The sequence below is a fragment of the Zonotrichia albicollis genome, chromosome 6 (assembly GCF_047830755.1).
Source record: "Zonotrichia albicollis isolate bZonAlb1 chromosome 6, bZonAlb1.hap1, whole genome shotgun sequence".
Taxonomy (NCBI): Eukaryota; Metazoa; Chordata; class Aves; order Passeriformes; family Passerellidae; genus Zonotrichia; species Zonotrichia albicollis.
This window is the reverse complement of record NC_133824.1, coordinates 3,478,368-3,502,569: the sequence shown is the minus strand read 5'-3', so window position 1 is coordinate 3,502,569 and position 24,202 is coordinate 3,478,368. Positions and strand designations below refer to the sequence as shown.

The 24,202-nt window shown below is 42.7% G+C and overlaps 1 protein-coding gene across 2 annotated transcripts; it reads left to right on the top strand.

Annotated features, from left to right (window-relative positions):
- Positions 1 to 659: 659 nt before the first annotated feature.
- On the top strand, positions 660 to 23,558 carry TRMT61A (tRNA methyltransferase 61A). 2 transcript variants are annotated; one of them, XM_074542302.1, is made up of 4 exons: positions 660 to 863; positions 3,455 to 3,818; positions 13,648 to 13,914; positions 22,142 to 23,558. In XM_074542302.1, exons 2-4 carry the CDS (start codon positions 3,488 to 3,490, stop codon positions 22,468 to 22,470), a joined length of 927 nt encoding a protein of 308 aa, XP_074398403.1. In that variant the 5' UTR covers positions 660 to 863; positions 3,455 to 3,487; the 3' UTR covers positions 22,471 to 23,558. The 2 variants fall into 2 exon arrangements, with proteins under 2 accessions (XP_074398403.1, XP_005483325.1); XM_005483268.4 differs by having other exon boundaries at positions 663 to 902.
- Positions 23,559 to 24,202: the final 644 nt, after the last annotated feature.

Here is a 24,202-nt window from a genome sequence, read left to right as displayed (position 1 = left end):
CCTGACTGCAGCCCCCGTACCACAGGGCAGGCAGGGCTCTCCACATCACTTCCATCCTAAACACGAGACAGAAGTAGGAGTTAGTACCATGCTGTTAGGGGGTTAGATAACAATTCTGCTGCTTCTGAGCCCACAGTGTGGTTTCTCCTGCAGCCTTATGATACCCCTGTCAAGAGCTTGCTTGGCCTCGAGCTGCCTTTCCCTGAGGCTGCCCTGGGGGAAGGGCATGCAGAACTTTCTGGAAGCTGTCTGCCTGGGGGCCATGGAGGCAAGGCCCAGGTGTGCCAGTGGCAAAGCCATTCCCTGGGAAACGGCTTCAGCCCTGCTGGTGGTGGCCCTTGAGACACCCTACACATTCAACGCCAAGTTCCCACAGGGGCTCTCAGTCCCCATTGCAGCTGTTCCCAGTGATCCACTGGGACCCGTCACTTTCACTGACAGGGCAGCTCCCGAGGCAGGAGCACCCACGGGGTGCCAGGGGGGCTGCTGAGGGTGTCAGTGACCGTCCCCACTCCGCAGGACCCAGCAAGGAGCGCTCAGGGGACGGGCGGGGGCGGTCAGCAGGGCACTGCGGGGGACAAGAGCCTCGAAGGGCCTCAGGGCACGGATGTGCTCAGGGGGATGGATGCTTCGATGGCGCTGTGGGCATGACGGGCTCAGGGGAGCGGGCGCCTTGATGGAGCCGTGGGTATGACGGGCTGAGAGAAACACGCGCCTCAGCAGGGCTGCAGGAGCGAAGTCTGACGGCGCCCGGCAGAAGCGGCGGCGACTCCCGGCTCCAGGCAGGGCTGGCGGGGGCGGAGGCAGTGGGAGCGTCAGCAGCCTGCGACCGAGGCGGAAGAAGGCGCTGGGCGGCCCCGCGTGTGAGGAGAGCCGGGCCGGGCCGGGCCGGGCTTGGGGAGGTAACGGGCTCGGGGCACGGGGAGAACCGTCCCGTGGGGACGCGGGGCGCTGGGGCCAGGGCGTTCCTGCCCCCGGGGCCGTTACGGGTTAGCGCTGCTCTCCCGCAGGCGAATGCCGCCTCTCACCCCTTCCCTGCCCAGCCCCTGCTTCTCACCTGCCCGCAGCTGGGGTTCCCGGGTCCGATGCGCTGCTGGGGTGCAGGAGCCGCATTACCGCCCCCGGGATACGGAAGGGGCTGAGGGCAGCCCTGGTATCGGGGTCGCCTCTGAGCGGGGGCACGGAGCGGCTCCGCAGCCTGCGTGCGCCTGGGCAGCGAGGGGACCGTGCCTGCCGGGGGCTCCCCGTGCCAAGCAGCCCGGCTTCAGGAGAGGGCAGGGGCAGCCTGCCAGGTCCTGTGGGAGCTGCTCAGGGAAGAGAGATGTGTGCCTGCGTTGTGATTGAAGGGAACACAGAATCATGTTAGTGCTTTTATTTGTGAGGCTGCGAGGGCCCCCCTGGGGCGTTGGGTTTAGGTCGCTGCAGCCGTGGCAAACCCAGAGGGAAGTCCTGATCCCGTGTCGGGGGGCACCGCCTCAGTTTCCCGCGACAGCGGTGCTGCAGCCATCCCCTAAGTGCTGCCCGGGGGAAAATGTAACACTGTGGGAGCCTCTGCACTGCCAGGCAATGGAGAATACTGGAAGTGGTGGTGTCACTGTGCTCCTTGACAAGGGGGCGAGGAAAAGAAACTTCCAAAATTCCTCACAGACACCAATTATACCCCAAATGTATGAATATAATGTAGTGGGTGAGGCCTAAGGGATGTGATGACACTTAGGATGTCAGCTTGCACTGATATGGACTTGCTGGACTTGCTGATCTTAAAGGTCCCTTCCAGCCTTAAAGATTCTGAGATTCACTGCTGTAACTCTTAGCTGTGGTAAATGTAGTGGCTCAAAGGAAGGCAAGGGAGCTGGGAGCCAGCTGGTTGGTGTAACCAAAGGGAGAGGAATTCGCTCAGTGTTTCTGCAGGCTTGCTACACGATTCTTTTGCACATGGGTGTAACTGCAGTAAATACTGTGAAAGAAATGGATTCCATTCGAGGTCCTTTCAGATGACGTTTGTGAGAGCTGAGAACTGCACTGCATTAAAAGTATCTGGAATGAGAACTCTGAGTATCATTTATGAAAGATTAAGACATGAACATAATCATAGGGTGCAAGCTATAAAAGACAGCATTTGTTCTATCTCACAAAGTCCTTTATCTATACATTTCTGAATTCATGGGATGCTCTTCTTACTATTTCACCAGATGTCCAGACAAGCCTCCTCTGCCTTGGCATCTGAACACCTTATGCAATAAGCATGTCATAAGCTTTGGAAGTTTCAGCCACAAGCACATCTGTTTATCAACCTCAGTGACTGCAGTGGAAAAATTATAAATCTAGCTGCTTAACAGTAAATTGAGCTACATGGAGCTCCAGGCAGGAACCAGACTACAGACACCAGACTACACTTTGAGAACTGAATGTTTTTAATTGAAATGATGAAGCAGGACCAAACTCTTAAGCATTCCACACAAAAGTGTGTGAATTCAGTAATTGTTCTGAAACTAAAAGTAACACTGCTTTTGATTCTGCCAGAGATGGTATACCAAAATGTGACTTTCAAAGCCTTCTGTCATAGGCTTTAATTTCTAACTTTGGGATCCCTGTTACTCCATTAAGCAATTCTTGCATGAATTGATCAACCTGCAGCTCAGACAGTTAGCTGCTTTATCTGAAAGGCAATATCAGGTTTCATTGTAAGCCACCTTCTGATTTCTAGATTGTCTTCTCAAAGCCATCAAAATTTAATTGTAATTCTCTAAAACAGCTCTGAGACCATGGGGCTGAAGTGATTCAACTGTTGGCATTAGCTTGCAAGTGGTTGTTTACATTTAGCTGGAGCAGAGATCACTTCCCAGACAATTACTTTGCACCCCCAATGGCAAATTAAAGGCCACAATATTCTTTTTCCATGTAGTTAGTCAAGTTTATGCATAAATTAATGCCCTTAGCCTATCTCTAAACATTCATTTGGAAAACTTTCAAGTATACTTTTGTTAGTGGTCCTAATGATTGAGGTCCAGGCAAGTAGCAGAATGTCTTTATGTTGTAAATCATCAAAAAATAAGCAAGAAGATGGGAATAGAATTAAGCTTAATAGCATGCTCTGAGTGCTCAGGAACTGTAATTGAACAGGGTGCTGAAATTGGTACTAACCTGCAGTAGCATTTTGGAGCAGGCTGAGTAAATTACAATGTATTTCCCGATTTTTCTTTAAAATGTACCATAAACCAAGACAAATACTTGTTATTTCCAAATCTGTGGGATCCTTCCATTGATTGTAATTGGATCAAGAGTACAGTGGAGAGCAGCTCCCTGAACTGCCTGGAGCTCTCTTGTAGCATCTTATTTGCACAGTGTGGTTTTGTTCTGTATTGGAGAAAATAAAATCACTGGATTTTATGTCTGTAGGTTCAGCTCCACTGTGGTCCTGTGAAACCCTCCTGACATATTTATTCTTCCCTAGGTGACAATCATCAGCCAATACAAGGTTGTGACCATGAGTTTTGTGGAATATGGAGATACGATAAAGGATGGTGACACGGCCATTGTGTTCCTGGGCCACGAGTCCATGTTTCCTGTGAAGGTGCAGCATGGCTCTGTAACACAGACTAAGTATGGGGTCATCAGGCATTCCACAGACCTCATTGGCAAGAAATATGGCTCCAAAGTGACCTGCAGTAAAGGAGGATGGGTGTTCATTCTTCATCCAACTCCAGAACTGTGGACCATGAATCTCCCGCACAGGACGCAGATTCTGTATTCCACTGACATCTCCATCATCACCATGATGCTGGAACTGAAGCCAGGCTCCATAGTGTGTGAATCAGGTAATAATTACTATGTTGAAATCCTTTATTAAGAACTAACACCAACACTTTCATGAAAAAAAACAGGGTTTTCTTTATATTTTGCAAAAAGTTGCACTTTCTTCCCACTGTGATACAATTTTCCCTGCCCACATGTTGAAGAATGCTATATCATGTGCACATGTTATCAGCTGGTTCTTGAAAAATTGGTGCTACCTCAGCATGCAGCCTCATTTATGTGGGTATACCTCTGAGCATGTGTTTGGGTAATTCATCTTGGAACAAATATGTAAACATTTTCTTTTCCCTTTTCTAAAACTGTTGTTAAGTTCTTAAAAACGTTTGTAAATACATGATTTAAATCAAGATTCAGGCTTTGAATTTGCAGCTTCTGAGGATGTAGTTGAGATAAACTGGTGAAAGAGACTCTGGTGATAGAGTGTAGAACTAATAAGATAAATAAATTGGCAGTATTTATATGTGCTACCATGTAAGTACATAAATTTCGTTCTTCTTTTTCCAAGTGTAATCTACTTGTAGCACCACAAACTCATGCAAAATCACTGATTAAATACAATCAATGATGTGTTCATCACAGGGCTGTGTTTTATTTCTAAACTTGGTTTAATTTATTACAGCTGTCATGATTTTGCTTAATTTGGCAGTAAGGAGTGAAAATTGACATAAAATGTTATCTTGGTTACTAGAGTTTATAATAATGTCTCCATAACTTTATTACTACAGGCAGTATGAGGCTTGCTTCATTTGAGAGAATCTCTGTAGTTTGGAGAAATAGCAGCTGAGGTAGTTTGTCCTTGTTTTTTCTGGCTGTTGGAGCATTTTTTGAAGCAGTTTCATACACCTCCCTCTCAAGCATAGATATGGCAAAGGATCAGCATGATAGGGCTGTGATGCACTGTGCTTTCTTACATTCACCATTTCCTGTTCCCACTCATGCATAATTTTGGGCAGCTTTTCAGGCATAATGACCACTTTCCAACACAACTGAGACAGCACTTATCTCTGCACCCAGTTGGGAACCAGGCACTGTGTTTAGCTGCTTCTGTACAGCAGCACTTGAAGCAGGCAAAGCCCTGTGCAGAAGCCTCTGATCCTGTGAAAATAGCTGGGTCCTGTGAGTTTGTGATTTGGTTTGCAGGATGGTTTTAGTTTTGTCATGGGAAGTTTCTGTATTCATCAGCTCTTCCTCTCCCTGCTATGTTTAGCTAGGATGGGAAAAGTAAACAGAAAATTATTTGGGGGGCAGGGGGAAGAGATTGGAATTGCTCCATGTCCTGTCTCACTCAGACTAGTCAAATGTACAGAGCTGTATATAAAATATTTTCAGTAATGTCAAAGGTGCCTAGAGAGAATGAAAATGTTTAATCTCTTGCTTATCTAAACATCTAAGAAATGGAAACACTTGATGATTTCCAAAACTGTTGTGAGTCAAAAGTCATAGCCACAAATCGATCCTTTTTGCTAAGGGGAAGCTGTCCCCAGGTTCATTTTAATGCTTGTACTGACATTATATTGTAACTTCAGCTTTCCAGGCAAAGTGAACACTTTTACAGCTATAGGTATGCTTGTATTGCTTGCAAGGTTCACTCTTCACAAAGAAAGGAAAGAGGAAAGAATACTATAATAAATCCATCTGGCTAACCTTAAAGCAGGAGACCTTACTGCAGATTTACTGTGAATAAAACACTTGACAGGTATTGACAGCTGGAGCCTGCAGTGTGGGGATGTAGCCTGCTTTGGTGCCATCCTAAATTCTGTGGTGTTTGGTGATCCAAAATCATTAGCTCTGGATCAGCCCTGTGTGGGCTAGACAGAACCAGCCCAATGGTGATGAGTAGAAACAAGACAGGAAATCTGGTATAGTAAAACTTGAGTCTGCTTCCTGCTGGTGCCAAGTTTAGGTGTATTTTAAGCATTAATTAGCACAGAGGTCTGTATTTTTTATTATTTGAACTTAGATATACAGTTGAACTGTATGAACTGGCAAGGCAGGCTCTGTACAACATGCTGGGCTCTTTTCCTCTTGACTTACTAACTCAGCCATAGAGGTGTGTCCTGTATTTAGCCATTGTGAGCTAGCAGAATGTTGAATTGATTTCCCCAGCTGTGAGAAGAAATGATTGAAAAAGTAAGAGGAAACACCTTCTGTGTCATCTTGAAATGCTCTGAATATAAATGATCTTCTGCATGTGGTTATAAACATGGAGTAGAATAAGCAGAAGGATTAATTTTCTGTTGCTTTAATTATATAGTTTAAATTGATTAGTTATTATTTGTCCTAAAAGATACAAACATATTAATATAGTTTTTACTATGTTTAATCATCTTCAGTAAACACATAAAGAGCAAGCTTGTCAGCAGCACATGCATAATTAAAATGACCCAGGCATGCTGTGTTGAGGAGGCTATAAGGAGACTCTGCATCTACCTGATGTTTCATGACAGAGGTGTAGGAATATGATCCTTTTTCTGTCTTCTGCTAATTTCTAATTTATAAAGGTATGTTGAGTTTTAAAACTATTAGCACTGTTACTAGAGATAAGATCTTTTTAAAATATTGGTCCCTGCTCTAAGAAATTCCACACTTGGTTTTAACAGCCCTATCTTTCCAAAATTATGATACTCAAAATAGCTGCTTAAATATCTGCTGTGAGTGGCCCAATAGTATGAAAGTTTCATTGTTGTCAGGTAACTCCAATAACCCCATTTGTGTTTATTGCATGTGCAGCAATGCCTAGATAAAGGAAAAGTCTAAATCTTTCTCTTCTTTCTCACCCCACTCTCCAAATCAACTTCCCAGGCTAGGCTCTCTGTAGGATAATTCCATTTGACAACTGATTTTGAGGGGTTCACGTTTGTTTTTAATACTATACTGGAACCAATATGAAACCTTTCAAATATTTTTTCCAAGCAAAATCCTTTTCTTTCCAGTCCCCACACATCAAGGCCTCTTACTGTTCTCTCTCCATGGTGAGATGTAAAAGAGTGCCTGTCTTAATAGTACAGCATGTGAAATCTCATTTAATCTGATAAATCTCAGAAATATTTTGGCTTAGATGGAGTGTAGTATTTAGACAAAACATAATTTAGTCAAAAGTACTTTAACCACTATCCCAGTGATCCTTCAGCACTCACAAAATCAGACTCACGTGAGCAAAAACATTAATTGGATTTTTTGTTTCCCTTCAGCTAAATCCCAAATTAAAAATTGCTAAACCCTATTCATTGCTGCACAGCAATGGGTTTCTGAGCTGGGGGACTGGATTTCTGAAGGCTGAGAGCAGTTCTGGCTTCTCATGGTTTCTCAGAGAAGGAGTAATAGGAGCTGCCACCCAGCCTTACCCTAGAGCTTCTCAAAAACAATTATGAAATTTTCAGACTCACGGCCTGGGTATAGATTTTGTTAAAGAGTACACCCATAAAAAATTAATGAGGACTTAATGATTAATGAATACTTAATAAATGATTAAGAGTTTATTGTGGAGTCCCAGCAAGTCAGCTGTGTGCTTATGACTCTTCTGAAGTGCTTATATACTTTTTGACAAATGCTGCTCCTGTCTTCATTATTTTTGTGTCATAAGTACATCTAAATTGTTTGCAGCTCTGTTTTTAGTGTAAAGTACAGATCAAAGTTAATTTGATTCTGGAATGTGCCCAAACTAATTATGTCTGTGTTTTATAATGTCTCCCTTATCTACCTCTTAGCAGCTGTTAAGTTAGAGTGGGAGAAGAATTAGAAAACCTGATCCTTGTACAGCACCTCTTGAAGTATTAGGAGAGCCTCATCAGTACAAATGTCATAAACCACAACATTCTCTTGCCACACCAAAGCACTGAACTGGTGCTGGGGCCTCAACAGAGGGGCAGTAGAAAAGATGTGGATCCATTGGAGCAAGGCCAGAGGAGGCCATGAGGATGAGCAGGGGGCGGGAGCACTTTCCCTGTGGAGACAGGCTGGACTTGTGCTGGACTCCAGAGAGGTCTTAAAGCACCTTCCAGTACCTGAAGGAGCTGCAGGAGAGCTGGGAGAGGGAATTTTACAAGGGAACTGAGTGGTAGGACAAGGGGTAATAGATTTGAACTGAAAGGTGAATTAGGAGGAAACCCATTACTGTGAAGGTGCTGAAGCCCTGGCACAGAGTGCCCAGGAAAGCTGTGGGTGCCCCATCCCTGGAGGTGCTGAAGCCCAGACTGGATGAGTTTTGAGCAACCTGGTCTAGTGGAAAGGTGTCCCTGCCCCAGACAGGTGGGTGGGAACTAAAGAATCTTTAAACATTGTTAATCCCAAACCATTCTGTGAGTCTGTGATGATTCTATGAGCCAAATCTCTGACCACATGAGGCATCACTGTAGTGTGTTCAGACCTGTGGCTGTCATTAGCTGATGAGGAAAGCCGTTCATACCCTAAAGTGTTTGTTTCCAGACTTTCTGGACTCACTTTGGTCTTGTGATTTCACCTGACCACCAAGTACACTTCTCATGCTTCTCTGAACCTAACTATGTTGTTAACCATGTTATGTTCATTCTGTAGATTCCTTACTAAAAAATTCAGGCTTTTGAATCTATAAGGAAAATGTATTTCTTCACTTGAATCTCTAAAGAAAAATTAATTCTTCATATTCTTTTTAGGCAGTGCCAGCCTTGAAAAGCTCCCTACTCTCCTTCCCTCAGTTCCTCGGTCTGGTCAGTGAGCAGTGGCCCTCTCTGACCTCCAACCTGCTGCCTAAAATTAAAATGCCTACTTCAGCATGGTGTCCATGACACACAGGCAGATAAGCTAATTTTCTGTATGGGAACTTCTTAACTGCAAAGTGAACATTTTTTATTAGGTGTTTTCTCTTTCATCTGTCGGTTCAACTCCTTGAAATTCTCTCCCTCCCTCTCTTCCTTCTCTCTGTCCCTGCTCCTCCTGTGTCTTACCTCTGTTACCATGATTTGGACCCTTGACTATCTTCCCAGGAAGATATTTGGGTTAATTTCCATCAAATGCTTAATGTCTTTTCATGTACTCATTATAAGTCATTACACAAACTTGTCATGTAGAGTGAGCAGTCTGTCTGTTCAGTCTTTCTGTTTCTTGACAGATTTTAGCTGTGGAGTTGTTAGCTCTGTCTCAAGATTAATTTTCCCCTGGTTTTGAGGCTCCTTCCGTTCTCATGGCTGATTCATGACCTATCTTACTATTTGCTAGGACTAAGTGGTGTAGCTAGGAGACAAATAGAGCAACACTGTCATTGTTTTGTTGTATTTACGCAGTTCAGAATGTCTTAGGTAGCCAAATTATGCATCAGAAGCTTAAGCTCTCCTAAAATGTTATGAGGTATTTTAGAGACCCAGTATTAAATGACATTTTGCATACTTTTCTTTTTTTTCCCGTTTCCAAGCACTATGAACCTTTTCATGCACTTAAGAGCTTATTCAGCTTTATTCCAAAATGCTTTTGCTTACACACAGCTGTACACATCTATAAATCCTAAATGACAATTTGTAGCTCTTTTTTAAAAAGAAGCACCACGATGAGAAACTTCTAGGGAAGACAAGCCAAGCAGTAACCTGCAAAGAGAAAATGTAGTGGAGCACAGAATCAGGTCACTTATATTTATGACATGGGTAGGATTCCAGGAGATTAGACAAATGCCCTTTGCAATAAGGAAACAGAAAACAGTGTAAAATGTACTTTGTATCTTATATCAGTTAAGTGCTGTGAAGCTGTGGTGACACTCAGTCTTGGCAGCATTCTGTGCTGAAACAACATGCTTTAGTTTTGAACAGCTCAGATATTATCCACTTCAGCTTTTGAGAAGGTGAGAAGTTATTTTAACACGGTCATTGTTTCAAGATGGCTGAGGCGTGTGGAGGCTTCTCTGTAGGAAACCTCACACTTGAATAAGCAGAGAGTGAGAAGAACAGATCTGCTGGAGCTCAGGGCAGTTGAGAAGTTCATCTGATCAATACTTGCTTGTCTGCAAATCAGGAGGAGCTATCAGTAGGTGCTGAGCCAGAGTGTTTTATACAGATGTCCACTTGCTAGGACTGAAATCCTAAAACTGCATGTTTTAGGAGAGGGGCAAAAACACTCCCCTGGACCTTCTAGGTATCAGAGAAAGAGAATGTCATGTGCTTGAGCCCAAGAAGAAGGAAGGAATACTGCATCAGTGTGCAGGGCCATTAGCCCCTAAATCATAGGTGTAACACAAGAGTTTAATTCCTGCCTCTGGACTGAAGTGGAGCCCATTCCTGGTTCACTCTGTGCTGATCCCCTGCACAGTGCTGCCTCCTCAGATGTTGAGCTTTGAGTGTGGCATATTGGGGCCCCTGCAGTGTCTCATTAAATGCCTGCAATGCAGATGTCTGCTCTTTGACTAAGATGTTTGAGATCACAGAACAGTCAATGTAAAAGAGCATCACATTTTCCAAGTGAAAATTAGCAATGACATAAGTGCTCACCTAAATGAGCTCTAAAGCAGCAGCTGTGCTGCTAAGGTTGTCTTCAGTGCAGTTTGAATTGTTGTTTTACTTCTCTTCTGTACAGTCCATTCATGATTAAAACATGATAGTCAAGTGGGCATTGTCCTGTGGTAGAGAGCAACCAGTTTCTAAGGCTATTTATTGTGCAGGCTGTCAGACAGGGAGCATCCTGGTGTAAAAATTATAAATTAGTTGTTTTAGTTGTCTTACCTTCTGCTTTCTAGGTCAGATCAGGAACGTATCAACACTGACATTTCACTGTACCTCTATGAAAAAGAAAATCCACTGGAGTTCTTCCAGTTTTGATCTTGCCTCTTCTGATACAAAATGTTAATTTTTGAGTATCCAGTTCTCTGGTTCAGGTAATTTGTACACAGGTAATTCTGGAATGCTATTTCTGGTTTGGTAACATTCTGTTATGTCTGCAGTAGTACTCCTAGGGTTTTGTTACTGTCCTGACTGATTCTGTATCATGCTAGGATACATTTCATTTCCCAAGGAAACTTGTACCCAACTAGAAGTTACACCAAACTGGTGCCTTAGACTCTTTGAGTCATATTTTGCTTTTTATCAGTAGTGATTTTGAAATAAGGACAAAGAGAAATTGAGATGGCTGCAGGAGGACAAAAATATTGAATGTTGCACCTTTGTGGGGACACCCCTAATTAATTTCATTTCTACTTGTTTCTGAGCTGCTGTAGTTCAGATTCTGTGAATACAAACATTTATTTCCCCTTCTACAACATCACAAAACCAGAGGGTTGAACCCCTGCCTTGTGCAGACAGTGCTGATTGGCTTTAGGGCTTGTGGCAGGTATGGACTCATGCCAGACTCATATTAATGGATCACATCAAATGTGCTGATCTATTGGGCACATGAGAGTTAAGGGTCATCATCATGTCACATGTCTGGGTTCAGAATATATTTTCTAGGAGAGATTTTTACAATAGTGGGTGATTCATAGCCATCTTGTTTCCTGCAGTTTTGAGAGTGTTGTCACGGAGAAGACAGGCAACATCTTCAGAAATGCTCCCATTAATAATATTAATGTGATAGAATTTGATAGGTTAAAATGTGATACATATGTATTGTTCTCATGTTTGTGGTACCCAGTCAACAATAAATAATTCCTGGCAACCTTGTTTAACAAAAGCTCTGTCTGTAATAAGCCTGTAAGTGGTGACTTCCAATATCTTGGTTTTAGTTCAGGGCTTGGCTTGGAGTGATTGTGAATAAAAGAAGAGTTTTAGAAAAGAAGCCAAAAATATTAATGAGTTTTCCTATGGAGGAGACAAATGGTATCTTCTGCGGTGTTTTTAAGTGCAGATTTAAAAGGAAAGTGATTAAAAATGTAAAAGAATATGAACAAGGAAACTGGATACAGGCACAAGCTGCCTTGCTCTTCTGCTTACAGCCCAGGCTTGTTCAGTCCTTCAGATTAGCAGGGAGAGATGCAGAAAGTGTGCAGCACTACACATTTGAGAGGTACAATAATTAAATTTCCTCATTTTACAATAGTTCTCGGTTGTGTAATCCTCCCTTTTGGCATGAAATGCAAAGGCAGAATTTCAGTCTTTAGCATCCTGGGAGCAATAGTCCCCTGCTTTTGTCATTAAAAACCTATCAATGGAATACTCTTTCTTTGTTATGCACATATATCATTGAGTTTTCACAACTACATGGCTGTTGTGCTACCTTTACTCCTTTGACCAGGGAAAAGTTCATTTTGGCATTTAGATCCTTCAAATGCTGTGACAGGATGGTTTTTGCTGTATGCGCATGTAGGTGTGTTTTGGTTTTTCTTTGTTTTGCCTGTACTTTCACTTTATTAAATGCAGTGTGTAAATGTTTCTCTCTTCTCTCGGAGCTCTCTGAAGGCAGTGCTGAAATCTGCAGCCCCTCCATCCCTCCATCCCTGTGTGCTGTGCCGTGCTGGGCTGCAGCGATGCCCGTGTGCCCGCCGGGGTCAGAGCCCCCTCTCTCCCCGGGGAGCAGGGCAGCGGTGCCGAGCTGGCAAACGCGGGCCCTGAGCTCTGTTTACACTCTGAATGTGCCCCCTTTCAGAGCTGTCGGATTAAAGACCGTGCCACAGCAGTGTTCCTCCCCTTGTGTGACTGGAGGGCAAGAGCCTGGGATCTGCCGCTGAACTCAGACTTCCTGCGTGATTATGGAAAGTACTGCGCCAATTAAGCGGCTGTACCAGCCCCTGTGCCCCCTAATTAATTTCCTTTCTGCTTGTTTCTGAGCTGCTGTACTTCAGATTCTGGCCTTTATATGTTTTTTAAAGATTTATGCTAGCTGAAAGGACTTGCCTCAGTCTGAACAGTCATTGAAAATAGCTAGAGACAGATTTTATTTCTACAGGAGAAATGTGTTCTAAGCACAGGATTATGAATCAATAAACACAGAGAATTCAGGCTTGCTGTGGGGTTTTGAATTTGGGGGATTACTCCATTAAATGCCACTTGAGTGACTAATTTGCAATGGGATTGCTATATGGGTGTTTTCTTAAGTGAAAATCTTTGTTATTAGTCATCCATCTATCTAATACGCCAATGGATCATTTAAAGTAAGTTTCCTAAATTATCAAACTAAAACAAGGAAAAAAAATCTTTGTCTTGTCAGTCCCTGTTTGTGTGTGGTAATTGTAGTTACCTACAATTGTGTGATAGATTTTGTTAGACTAAGTTAAGCTTGTGTAGGTGAGTATGTGTGTAAGTGACCTGTGAAAACAGCTGTTTGATCAGTGTGGCTGCAAGGAGCCAAGAGGCCTTGGTTTGGGGTAATTCCAGTGGGAATTGAGGATGTCTCTTAAGAGATCTGTGCAAAGCAAACCATATCCTGAAGGCCATTTATTTGCATGGATATTAATAGGATTTTCAAGCACAAACCCGTGCCAACATATTTTCTTTGTTTAGTAAAGTATAAGGTTTTGAAAATCCGTTAAAATTTGCCTTAATCTCTTTTCACCCTAAAAGAGTCTGACACTTGGAAAAAACTCTCCAGTTAATTTCCCTGAATTTTTCCTGTTGCATTTACTTCCTCGTGTTCTCCAGTGCCAGTTGTTAGAGCTATAGCTGACCCTTGGCATTAGTTTCCTCCTCCAGGGAGATAGGACAGACCCTGGGTTTGCAGGATTTTGTAATGAATGCTTTGAGGACCTGGAAGACTGTTTCCTAGGATACCTAGTCCCTCCCTCCTTGTGCAGGAAGGACTGTTCTCTTTGAGGAGCTGAACAAGTGGTTTGTGTTCGTTTGAGTTTTGAACAAGTGTTCCGAGCAGGAAGATGAATGCAGAAGACTTCAGTTCTGATGTTTGTCCCTGACAAACCCCATGTCATGAGTTGTTTGTCTTCCCCAGGTACAGGCAGTGGCTCCCTCTCCCATGCCCTCATCAGGACAGTGGCTCCCACCGGGCACCTGTACACGGTGGAGTTCCACCAGCAAAGGGCTGAGAAGGCGCGGGAGGAGTTTCGGGAGCACGGGGTGGAGCACCTGGTCACTGTCACCAACCAGGACGTCTGCAAAAACGGCTTTGGGGTCTCCAGCATTGCAGATGCCGTGTTCCTAGATATTCCATCTCCATGGGAAGCCATAGGACATGCCAAGTCAGCATTGAAAGCTGAAGGTAACTGCATTTTTCTCTTTCTGTGCACATATCTCTGCCTTTTAGCCATACACAAGGTGTACTCCCTTCCCTGGTGTGATCACTGTTCTCAAATGTCAATCTCCAGGCATTTTTAAGGCTATAAAACCTTCAAAAGGCTTCTTCAATTTACAGTGGAAGATTTGAAAGGAGAAGAACAATTTTTTTCCTGCAGGCCTGTAAGAACTGCTACAATTAGCATGGGCATTTTATAAAAACTCCTTTGAACCATTCCCAAGTGCATTTTGCTAGATCTGAGGTGTGTGGGAAGCAGAAGTAACAATAAATGCTGAAAGCAAATTTCTTTGGCAATTCAGTAGAAAGGTGTTTGTATAAAAGGTGTTCAGCCTCAGTTCACATCAATCATTGCAGATTTGTACCCATTTAACAGAGCACCCCAATGATAATGTTAAAAAAGAAGTGGTTGCACTGAAATATGCTTGTCAGTTTATGTCCTGAATCTTTGTGGTTGGAGCTAGTGAGAAGTTTGCCATTGGATGCAGTGGGAAGGAAACATAAAGGATGTTCTAGCTTATGCCAGTTACTCTGGGATTGTGACAGCAAGTGAGAACTGATGTTGAGATTTTGCACAGATTTTATGGCTTTATTATACGTCTTTTTCCTATCAAAATATAAACTTCAGTGAATAAATAATTCTTTTATCCTGAAATAAGTTTTAATTAAGTTCACAATTTTGTGGATCTGAATTAACTTTTGCCAAATTGCTTCCATCTACAAAAGTGACTTCTCTAATCAAGAGAGCATGAAGTGCTGAACAGTGTCCATGCTGGGACATGAGTTTAAAAAAACTTGATTATGTGCCAAGGCCCAGTTCTTTGTTAAAATATATAGTCACAGGCTGGACTTCAAGTGAATTACAAAGTCTTTGTGAAATCACAAGATTGAAGCTTGCTCTTAAAGGTCACTGAATGTGCACTGCCTTGCTGAGTCAGGACCAGCCCTGCTGTTAGGCTCCCTCAGCTACTACTGATAATTTTCTACAGAGCTTTGTGATACCCACGTAACACACTGCCTTTAAAAAGTGAATAAACACAGTGAGCCTTGTTAGCACTCTGTACCTGCAATGGTTACAGTTCAATTTGTAGCAGATTTCCAGTGTGTGTCCTGAGGGGGAAGAAAATCACTGCACTGTACAATGCCCTTCCCATGCTCAAATTATCTAATCTAGTGAGCACAAGGCTCAGCTGACTTCCCAGCTTAGAAGGCGCTGCATTGCGCAGTCCAATTTGAATTATTTAAGTGGTGCATGCTTAGCATACTAAGCAGGGCTGCTTGAACAGTTCCAAGTTTTGAATCCTTGTCTCACTCCAGCATTTGAAATCCTAGAAAATGTAATACAGTCCCAAACCGGCCATACCATCTGGCTATGCTTTTCTGTGCTGTGCTACAAGGTTACATCTGCTTAGGCAATATAAATAATACTTCAGAATCCCACATTTTTGTGTTTGTGAAGTGGTGTCATTCACTTTATGAGCCACTCAAAAGGGGAAGTTGCTGATCCTTGCTGCAGTTTTTGCTGCAACCAGCCTCCCATGTCTGAGATCTGGTACTGATCTAAGGCTCCTCTTTTGGGCATCTTTGTACCTGACTGAATAGGTGCATTTTTAAAATTTTGCTGTTTTGCATATAAACAAAAACTGGTTTTCATATAAAATATAATTGATTGTAGTAGTAAAATGTAAAAACTTAGACACTTTCCTGTTTTATCCTGAGTCATGGGGGTAGTTTTGTTGTGGTTTTTTTACTGCTGCTAAATCTGAAATATGGCAGAAGGTTATCTGTAACTGCTTCCCTTTCCCTACCACAGGCAGATAATTTAATAGTGCTCCTTTGTTTTGTTTTCAAAGAGTGAAACCTCTTCTGCAGTACAGCCTGTGCACATTCTGCTGTTACTGTTCCAGGGTTGGTGTAGTGATAAAGCATCACTGCAGGAAATTAGTTCCACTCTTTTCTGTCCACGCCCTCTCTCTCAAATCTGGACAGGGTCACATTTGAACCATTCACACTGTGGGTTTTGTTGTGATGTGCCCTGCAAATGTCACAGCTGTACTGCCTGATAGTGGTAATTTAGTCCCTGAAGTCTTAAGGTATGTTGAATTAAATGAGAACTAAGCAAATTCTATATGTAGCATTAGCTACTCTCTTCCTTAAAACCTCAATGCTCACAATAGAGTTCAGCTGAGATGATATGGGAGAGTTCTCAGCCTTACAAAACCTTATCAGATCAGTGTTCTCTCTTCCACTTCAGCTCAAGGTCCTGAATAGTTGCCACTCCTGTAGGCTGAGTGTTAATGATCCTGTTTGCAGAGTGCAACTATCACTCACATTGTGCCTTGCAGGATGCTGTAAATACTCTGCTTGGAGCAGCTTGGCCTCCCGTTTAAAGCACTGCCAGCCTCTGAAGAGCTGAACAAATAAAATGGCTCAGGAGGTTTGTGACTGGAAGGTTCTTGTTCTCTGGTGATGCTTCAGGTTTGCATCTCAGCTGCATCCTTTTGTGCTGATGTCACCAGTCACACTTCCAGCAGAAAAGCTGCTTGTGGCATCTCTGAGGCACTGCTGCACTGCAGAACTTCCTTTCATTTCCAGACCTGCACTGTTTTTCTTCTGCAGCATCTGCTGATTAATGCTTTTCTGTTGTCATAGCTGCTGTTCCCAATATCTGACCTCGGTGGTTTTTGCAAAGTTGACATTAACCCCTTCAGGATAAACTTCTAAAAATTAGGAAAATGAGAAAATTGTGAGGTAACAAAAATATCCTCAATATTCTACAGTTCTTAAATGCCCTGAAACTTTTGACTCACAGTCATTTCTCAGCTGAATACTGTAGTGCTTTGAATATAATTCTGCACCCACCTACTCTACTCTCATAAATACGGTCTATTTCTTCCAAAGCTGTGGAAGATGAGGGAGAAACCCACTGGTACAATAATTTTCATACAGATTTTGAATTTTCAGGTAGGGGGATGGAAAATTACAGCCATGTATTAGGGTGGATTAGCCTCTTATATTTTAAGTTGCTCCTTATGGTGTTTAACAGTCTGAGTCACAAAATTATTAAAACCACCTCTCTTTTATTTCCTCTCTTTCTTTAAAGATTTTACTCTTTAATTCAGATTCTCCATTCCCTCTGGAGCATCGTAAAGCCCCTAAATTATGAGTTTATGAAATTGTGATCCTTGAAAATAACTGAATCAGGTAACATGGTGCTGTCAATTCTCCCCCCACAACTCTGCAGATAAAGTTCATTTTTGAACATCTCCCTCTTGGGGCCTCTGCACTTCCATGTCCATGTAGAAAGCCTCACTGACTATTTTTCTTGATCTCCAGAAGAGATCCCAGTTTTAAACCACCCAGGTGTGGCTTTGAGGCTCAGCTTCTGTCCCTCACCATGTGAAGGACTTGGACTCCTGATTCATCCCTAGCTTGGGCTGGCTAGGTCAGGTGCACACACTGGGCCTGCCTGAAGTGATTCTTTCACATGTAGAGAGTCAAGCAGAAAGATTCCTGCATCAAAATCCTCACTGGCCAGCCAAGCTACTGGCTTTGACACAGTTTGAAGGAAGTAGTTTGGGATGAAAGGATCCCTAAAGAAAGTTGTTAGGTTTTCTTCCCCAGTATGGAGCCGACTGATTCTTTCATTTCCTTGTTACATGCTTTTGCCAGCCCACAATAATGAGCAGGAGTAAATTCCTTTTGAATGATGCACCTACAAGTGCAGAGGTTAAGGTCACATTTGCAGAAAATCACATCAAGCTCCTATTAGTGAGCTGGCAAGTGATTTGGAGAAAATTCTCTTTTCTGAATCAAGAAACATCCTTTAATTTCTTCCAACAGCCAAATCCTCTAATTTCACTTGTCAGGGAAGCTACATCAAATCGCCCACGAGCACACGCACTTAAAGGACATTCTGTCCCCTTTTGCAGAGACAATATTTTTGTCACAGAGTAAATGCCACAGTGATGCTGCTCAGTGACTCTCCTGCCTCACCCCTACACAATGATAATGCCTGTGTGGTTTTTTTTTTTTTTGTTCCTTGGGATCTTTGTAATGTAATCTTCCAGTTACGACAATGCATTGAAGTCCCAAACCCAAGCTGTGTTCTTTTGCCAGAGGTAAGAATGTGGTGCTGTATTCTTTATGTCACAGAATCATTCTAAAAATTACTGGCCATTTTCCCTAAAACTTAATGGTGCTGCACTTCATGTGCATCATCTGAATAATATTGTGATGATGAAAGAACCTGTCAGAGCACTTGTAACACATACAATAACCTACAAAAATAAGAGAACATTTCTTGGACTTGTTTTCTGTATCATAAGCACACACTGGAGTTCTTGTCAATAATAGCACTGAGATTTTCCACACCTGAAACCTAATGCACTCAATAGCTAAGCAGAACTGGTAGAGATATTAGTCCTTGCTCAGACAAACCACAAACAGAATTGTTTGTTAGAGTTGCACAGGAATATTCTGGCAACTTTTGAGGCACTGGCTTCTTGTAGAGAAGCAGTGGTTGGTCCCTCAATTACCAATTAGATAAAGTCTGTTGAAATGTACAGTACTGTGTGGATGAAAATCTTCTGCTTCCCTCTTCCCTTAAGCTCACTTTTCTAATCATTCCAGTCAGAGTTGTACTTCCATTTTCATGTCCTCTCAACCCTGTTGCTGGTTACGATGACTGCCAGGACTGTGTGGGCTTGTTCCAGGCTATGGATTCAGGACATTTAACCTCTCCATTAATGCTTCAAACTAACTCACTCCCTGTAAAACTGAAGGTAGAAAAAAACTTAAGTCTTTCATACAGTCTCATTATTCTCTTCTTCTCAACTGTAGCACTTGTCAGATGCATTATACATGAATAAACACATTTTTAGACAGCTCTTGAGATCAAAAAGCTCACACAGCTTCCCAATGTGAGCAGGATTAATCTCTCATAATTACTATATCAATTTATGATGACACACAGATCTCATTAACCAAATTTAGGAACGGTAGCTCTCCTAAAAGGAGAGTTCTGAAGGAACATAAACGCAATTTGTACAAAAAAGTTTCCATTCAGATGTTTTCACTGCTCTGTAGTCTAGTCCATCCCTTTGTGATCCACAGGCAGAGCAATGTGCCCCAGGGAGGAGAGGGAGGGAGTTCATGTCTTTTCTTCATTCACTAAGGAATCCTTGGCAGGGCAAGACAAAGCAGTGTACATTCAAGTCCTTTAATCCCTAGAAGCCTCTTGGTGTCTGAAGGACAAGAGGGCTCTCAAGAGTCTGAGAAGTGTGAATGCTGAAATCTGGATTTATATTTGTTTGGTGATTGTGACAGAAGGGGTGTTGCCTCGCTGGTAGTCCAGCTGGGTACAGAGGGCAGCTCCCAGAGTGCAGAATTCAGAAGCATCTGCTCTGTTCAAGATGACAATGTCTCTGCTCCTGGGACAGATGAGCATCTCCTTCTGAGTGCTGGTTTTCTACTTTCTTTTTTGCTGGTCTAAACACACCACAGGAATTGAAACTTCCAAATGTTTCTATTTTAGACAGCCTCTCGCAGTCTGGAGCTGCAATTTCATTTTTGCCTTGCAGCCTTCTGCTAACTGTAGCTTTCCAATCTTCGCTCCTAATATCTGCTTAATCACATAATTCCAGCCTGTAGCTGCAAGTCAGATCTGGCCTGCCTGATGGTACAGAAAAAGCAGAGGGGACTCCTCTCCCACTTGTTAGGATTTGTAAGGACAGATGCTTGATGGGCTTGCTTCTAAGCCCTTTGTAGGTACATTTATTTGGGAGGGATGTATAAAAATAACGAGAACTATAGGCATGAAAGGGGAAAACAAAATTGACAGAACTATTAAAATCCATTGGATGGTCTCAGGTAGATGGAAGTTCACTCTTTTCTCATCTTTCACACCTGAGAAACTTCCAGCAGTGCAGGAAGTAAAGTAATAATTTTTGTGCTTGCCTTCTGGATATTTGCTACTGCAAGCAAGAGCTTTCTCCTTACTAAACGGCTTGAAAGGCTGTTTTCTGTAACCCTACTTCCCCCAGCAGCTGTGAGGAGGCAGCCTGATAAATCTTCACCAAGTTTGGTGTTGACGTGCTGTGCTCAGCTGACCAGCCCCAGGCAAGGGGAAGGGTGCTCTGCCTTTAATTGAGGGCTTGACAAGAACCGTAGGTGGCTCTGCAGCTTGCATGGCAACAGCTGTGTGCAGGCTTTCAGTTTTTGACTGTAAATCCAGAGCATGTGAATTCAAAAGCCTAAATGTATCTTCAGACCCTTACAGTCAGAATAAATAAAAACAGGCTTACTGTAAATGTAAATATATTTTGCTTTCTTTATTGCAATATAAAACCTCAAAAGCAAAAAGCCTGAATGAAGTAGTAGTCTCTGGTCTCTCAGATTCTTGCTTTGCAGACAAAGAGTTATTGTGAGCTGACATTTAGTTAAGTCAGACATTTGTTCAGTTCCCTACACAATAAGAATATAAATTCTTTCTTTGTAACATGTGTGCATCATAGTAGCTTTCTTATTATGTAACAGAATTTTTTTCCTGAGCTTTTCTGTTTTACATCTGCAACCATAGAGTAGAGTGTGTAAGTTCTTTGGGCAGGAAAGATTAGCTGTCAGATTCAGGAACATTTTGGTAGTGCTGGCCATCCTGATGAACATACAAATCTAATTTCATGGGAGTTAATGGACTGGGCGTGCAATTAAATCAGCATCAACAGACTTGGTTCATAAACACACATACCAGCATTAGTATTGCAGGTGATTATTAGATTTGAGTTTTAATTGTCACTCCAGGGAATTACTTGTCCAGGGTACTTTGTTCTGAAGATTCATTATAAGAACCCCATGGTGCAGAGACTTTATTTGAGGACTAAAATTAAATCCTGCTTAGTGTATGGTGGATTAATGGTTGTGGAAAGTGCTCTTCCCCAGGCAGCACCAGCACATCATTGCTGCACAGTAACTGGAGTGCTACAGTGACGCTTTCAGACCTGATGCTTTCTTTTTTTAGAGATCTGACTTTAGAAACGAAAAAGGAAAAAAAAAAAGGGGAGTTTGAGATAAAGCAGGCTTCATGTAGTGCTAGCATTGCCTCTATTTTTAGCAGGATGCTTTGCTCTGGCTTGCACGGGTTCTTTAACTGCTTGGATGGCTGGCATTGGAAGGTTTGACTGGAGCCCAGGAGAGGACTGGGGAGGAATGCAAATCAGGCCAGCAGGCATCTTCATCTAATTGTAATAAATGCAACAATAGCTGAAGCTGCATTGCCCAGTGCTCCTTCCTCCTGCACAAAAGCTTTTCAGGAAGGGCAGTTGCCTTGGGGGACACTGTGTCCTGGGTGAAAGCACATGCCCTGGCCTTATGGCAGACAGTGTCCTTATAATTCTTTGATCTGATTTGGCTGTGGCTTTTCAGAGTAAATCTGAATCATTCTATTCTCAGCTGTTAAGGTGACATTGTAGCACTCAGAAAGGTGTAGGGGGCCTATAAATAGCCTGTATTAAGAATCAAAAATCAGAACTGTGCATAGACAAGGAGACAAGTGTTAGTTTATCACTTGAAAGTCTTGTCCTTGAGTTTTACAACATTTTGTTGTAAGCCTGCACGATGTGATATCCAGTAAAGTTCAATGCTCAGGAGACATGTTGACTAAAAGGGTAAAGCCTTAACAGCACTCCATCTATGGCCTGGAGAGCTGCCTTTATTCTGTGCACGCATACCATCGTCCTCAGCAAACACAGCCTCTTTGTCAGGGCGTGTGCAGTGCTGGGGCTCCAGCCTGGGCACTGTGTGGAGAATGACTTCTGGCTTTGTGTACGTGCCAGCTGCACTTTGGTGCTCACTCCAGAGCAGTGGAGAGTGATTCCAAAAGAGTTGTGCTCTAAAGGGACCAACTTTAACAGTTTTGCTGTGAGCAAATGTGGAGGGCAACATTGGATGTGGAAGATGAATGAAGTTCCTGTTGTTGTTTTTAAAGGGTCTGAAGCATCCTGTGGAGTTGTCAGTGTTTCATTTTGTGCTGACACTTTAAACCAACAAAGTTGCCATGTGAAGATTTTCTTGAAGAATGTTTCCACTTTGTCTGTATAACAGTAATTCTGTGGGTATCTGTGAGAATTTGAAAAAAGATGAAAAGTGCTTCATTTTGGCTTTTGCCCTCTTTTCCACTACCTGTCTTCTTTTGCAGGTGGCCGCATCTGCTCTTTCTCCCCCTGCATTGAACAAGTTCAGAGAACCTGCCTGGCCCTGGAAGAATCTGGTTTTACAGAGATTAACACCTTGGAAATTCTGCTCCGAGTGTACAATGTAAGGACAGTTAGCCTGCAAATCCCTGACCTTGGAAGAGCAGCTGAGGATAATTCCAGCCCTGGCTTTGACAGCAGCAGCCCATCCCCTCAAGGCAGCTCGTGTGCTAATCTGCAGCCAGGGACTGTGCAGTTCAAGAGTGGTGTGCCACTGAGGGAGGTGGTTGGGCACACTGGGTACCTGACCTTTGCCACCAAGAGCCTGCTCTAGTACCTGCCCAGTTTGTGCAGTCTGGAGTGGAGTTTGAGTGTATTCTGTTTTCATGGCTCTTTTCTGTATGGCATCCAAAGTTTCACTTGTCAGGGAATTCCATATATAGTCAGATTTGGTTGGAATATGCTTTGTTTAAATAGCGCACAAGCATTAAGCAGAGCAGCATCAAGGGAATGTTGAAACTCTGGAATGGTGCTCCACTTGCTGTCAGAAAGAAGATAAATTAATAGCAAATGGCCATTCACTGGAATGTGCAGAATTAAGATCTCTCATAAGTAAGCAAAACAAACAACAGACAAATTACAAATAAGTTGGATTTTTTCTTCCTTTTTTTCTGAATTTCTTTCCCAGGTTTATGTTTTTATTTTTCCCTAGCACCACTGGACACTATTCTTTTAACTTCTCTAGTGTCTGTGTTGCTCTGAAGAATGTGCAAGTGCCTACTTCCTCCATTTTAGATAAGAAAGTTCCAAGATTACAGGGTTGCCAGCACAACTGTTCACAGAATCAGTGTTTCCGTGGAATAGTGTTCCAGAGGATTATTGGCAACACTCAGGAACACAACCTCTCACTCCATTCCAGGCTGGCATCTGCAAATCATTTTGACTACACAGAGGTCAAAGAAGTGTGGTAATTGTTGGATTTAATTTAAATTGGTACATTGTGCTCATCATTTTGTAGTAGAAATTTGAACCTGGATCCATACGGTCGTGTTCTAACAGAACAGCCACTTTTATAGTTGATGAATCCACTGTGAAAATTAACTGAACAGCTGGCTAATACTATCTGACCACCTCTTTGTAAGTGGTGTGGATGAGTTTCCAGTTGTTTGGTGGTTTATTTCCATTATGGTGTATTGTTTTCCTGCAGCTGAATGACAGAAAGATTGCCTTTGGCAGGATTTCTGTCTCCAAATCACATCAATAATGCAAACTTAGTAAAATCCTCAACCAACCTTATTAATTAAGTTTTCGGATCATTTGCTCTTTGGTCTTCCATACAGAGCTGGTGGGTGTGAGGAACTGTTTGAATGCTGGATTACATTTTGTATTTATAGATTAAAATAATAATGCAAATTTATTAAAGTTCCTTCTTTTTTTCTTATTTTATTTTTAGTAGTACATTCACAAATATTCCTATTCCAGCAACTAGTGCTGCCACTCAAAGCATTTAGCTGTGCCTTGCATTTAGCTGTGCCTTGCATGTACCTGAGCATATTGATTGCTGGGCAAGGGAAGCAGCCATTCATAAAGTGCTGCCTGAACATTTAACCTGATATCCCTGCCCCTTTCTTGACAAAAATAAACAAAGCTAAGCTTTTAACGTGGTTCAGCAGAACGCTAATCCATAACGGTTTAAAGAGAGCTCAACCGATCATGGCTGCAAAGATAAACTGTTGAGCAGATTAAAGGCAGAAAGCAATTCTGTTCAGCTAAATCAGTTATGTAAGTTGGCCTACAACTGCAGCATTTCCCCAGAAATTATGGGAAAGTTCCTTTCCTGCTGCTGTTCGTGTTCTCCAGGCTGTGCTGCTGACATGGTGTGTGGGGTTTGGTGGCTCTGTTAGAATGTGTGAGTGTGTTTGTGTGTGTGTTTGTGTTGTGTGTGTGTCTGTGTGTGCTGGGATCACCACCCAGCAGCACAGCACAGCTACTGCCAGACTCCAGAGGAAAGGATGGAGAATTACAACCACAAGTTTCTCCTTAACTTCCTTCAAGGTCATCCTCAT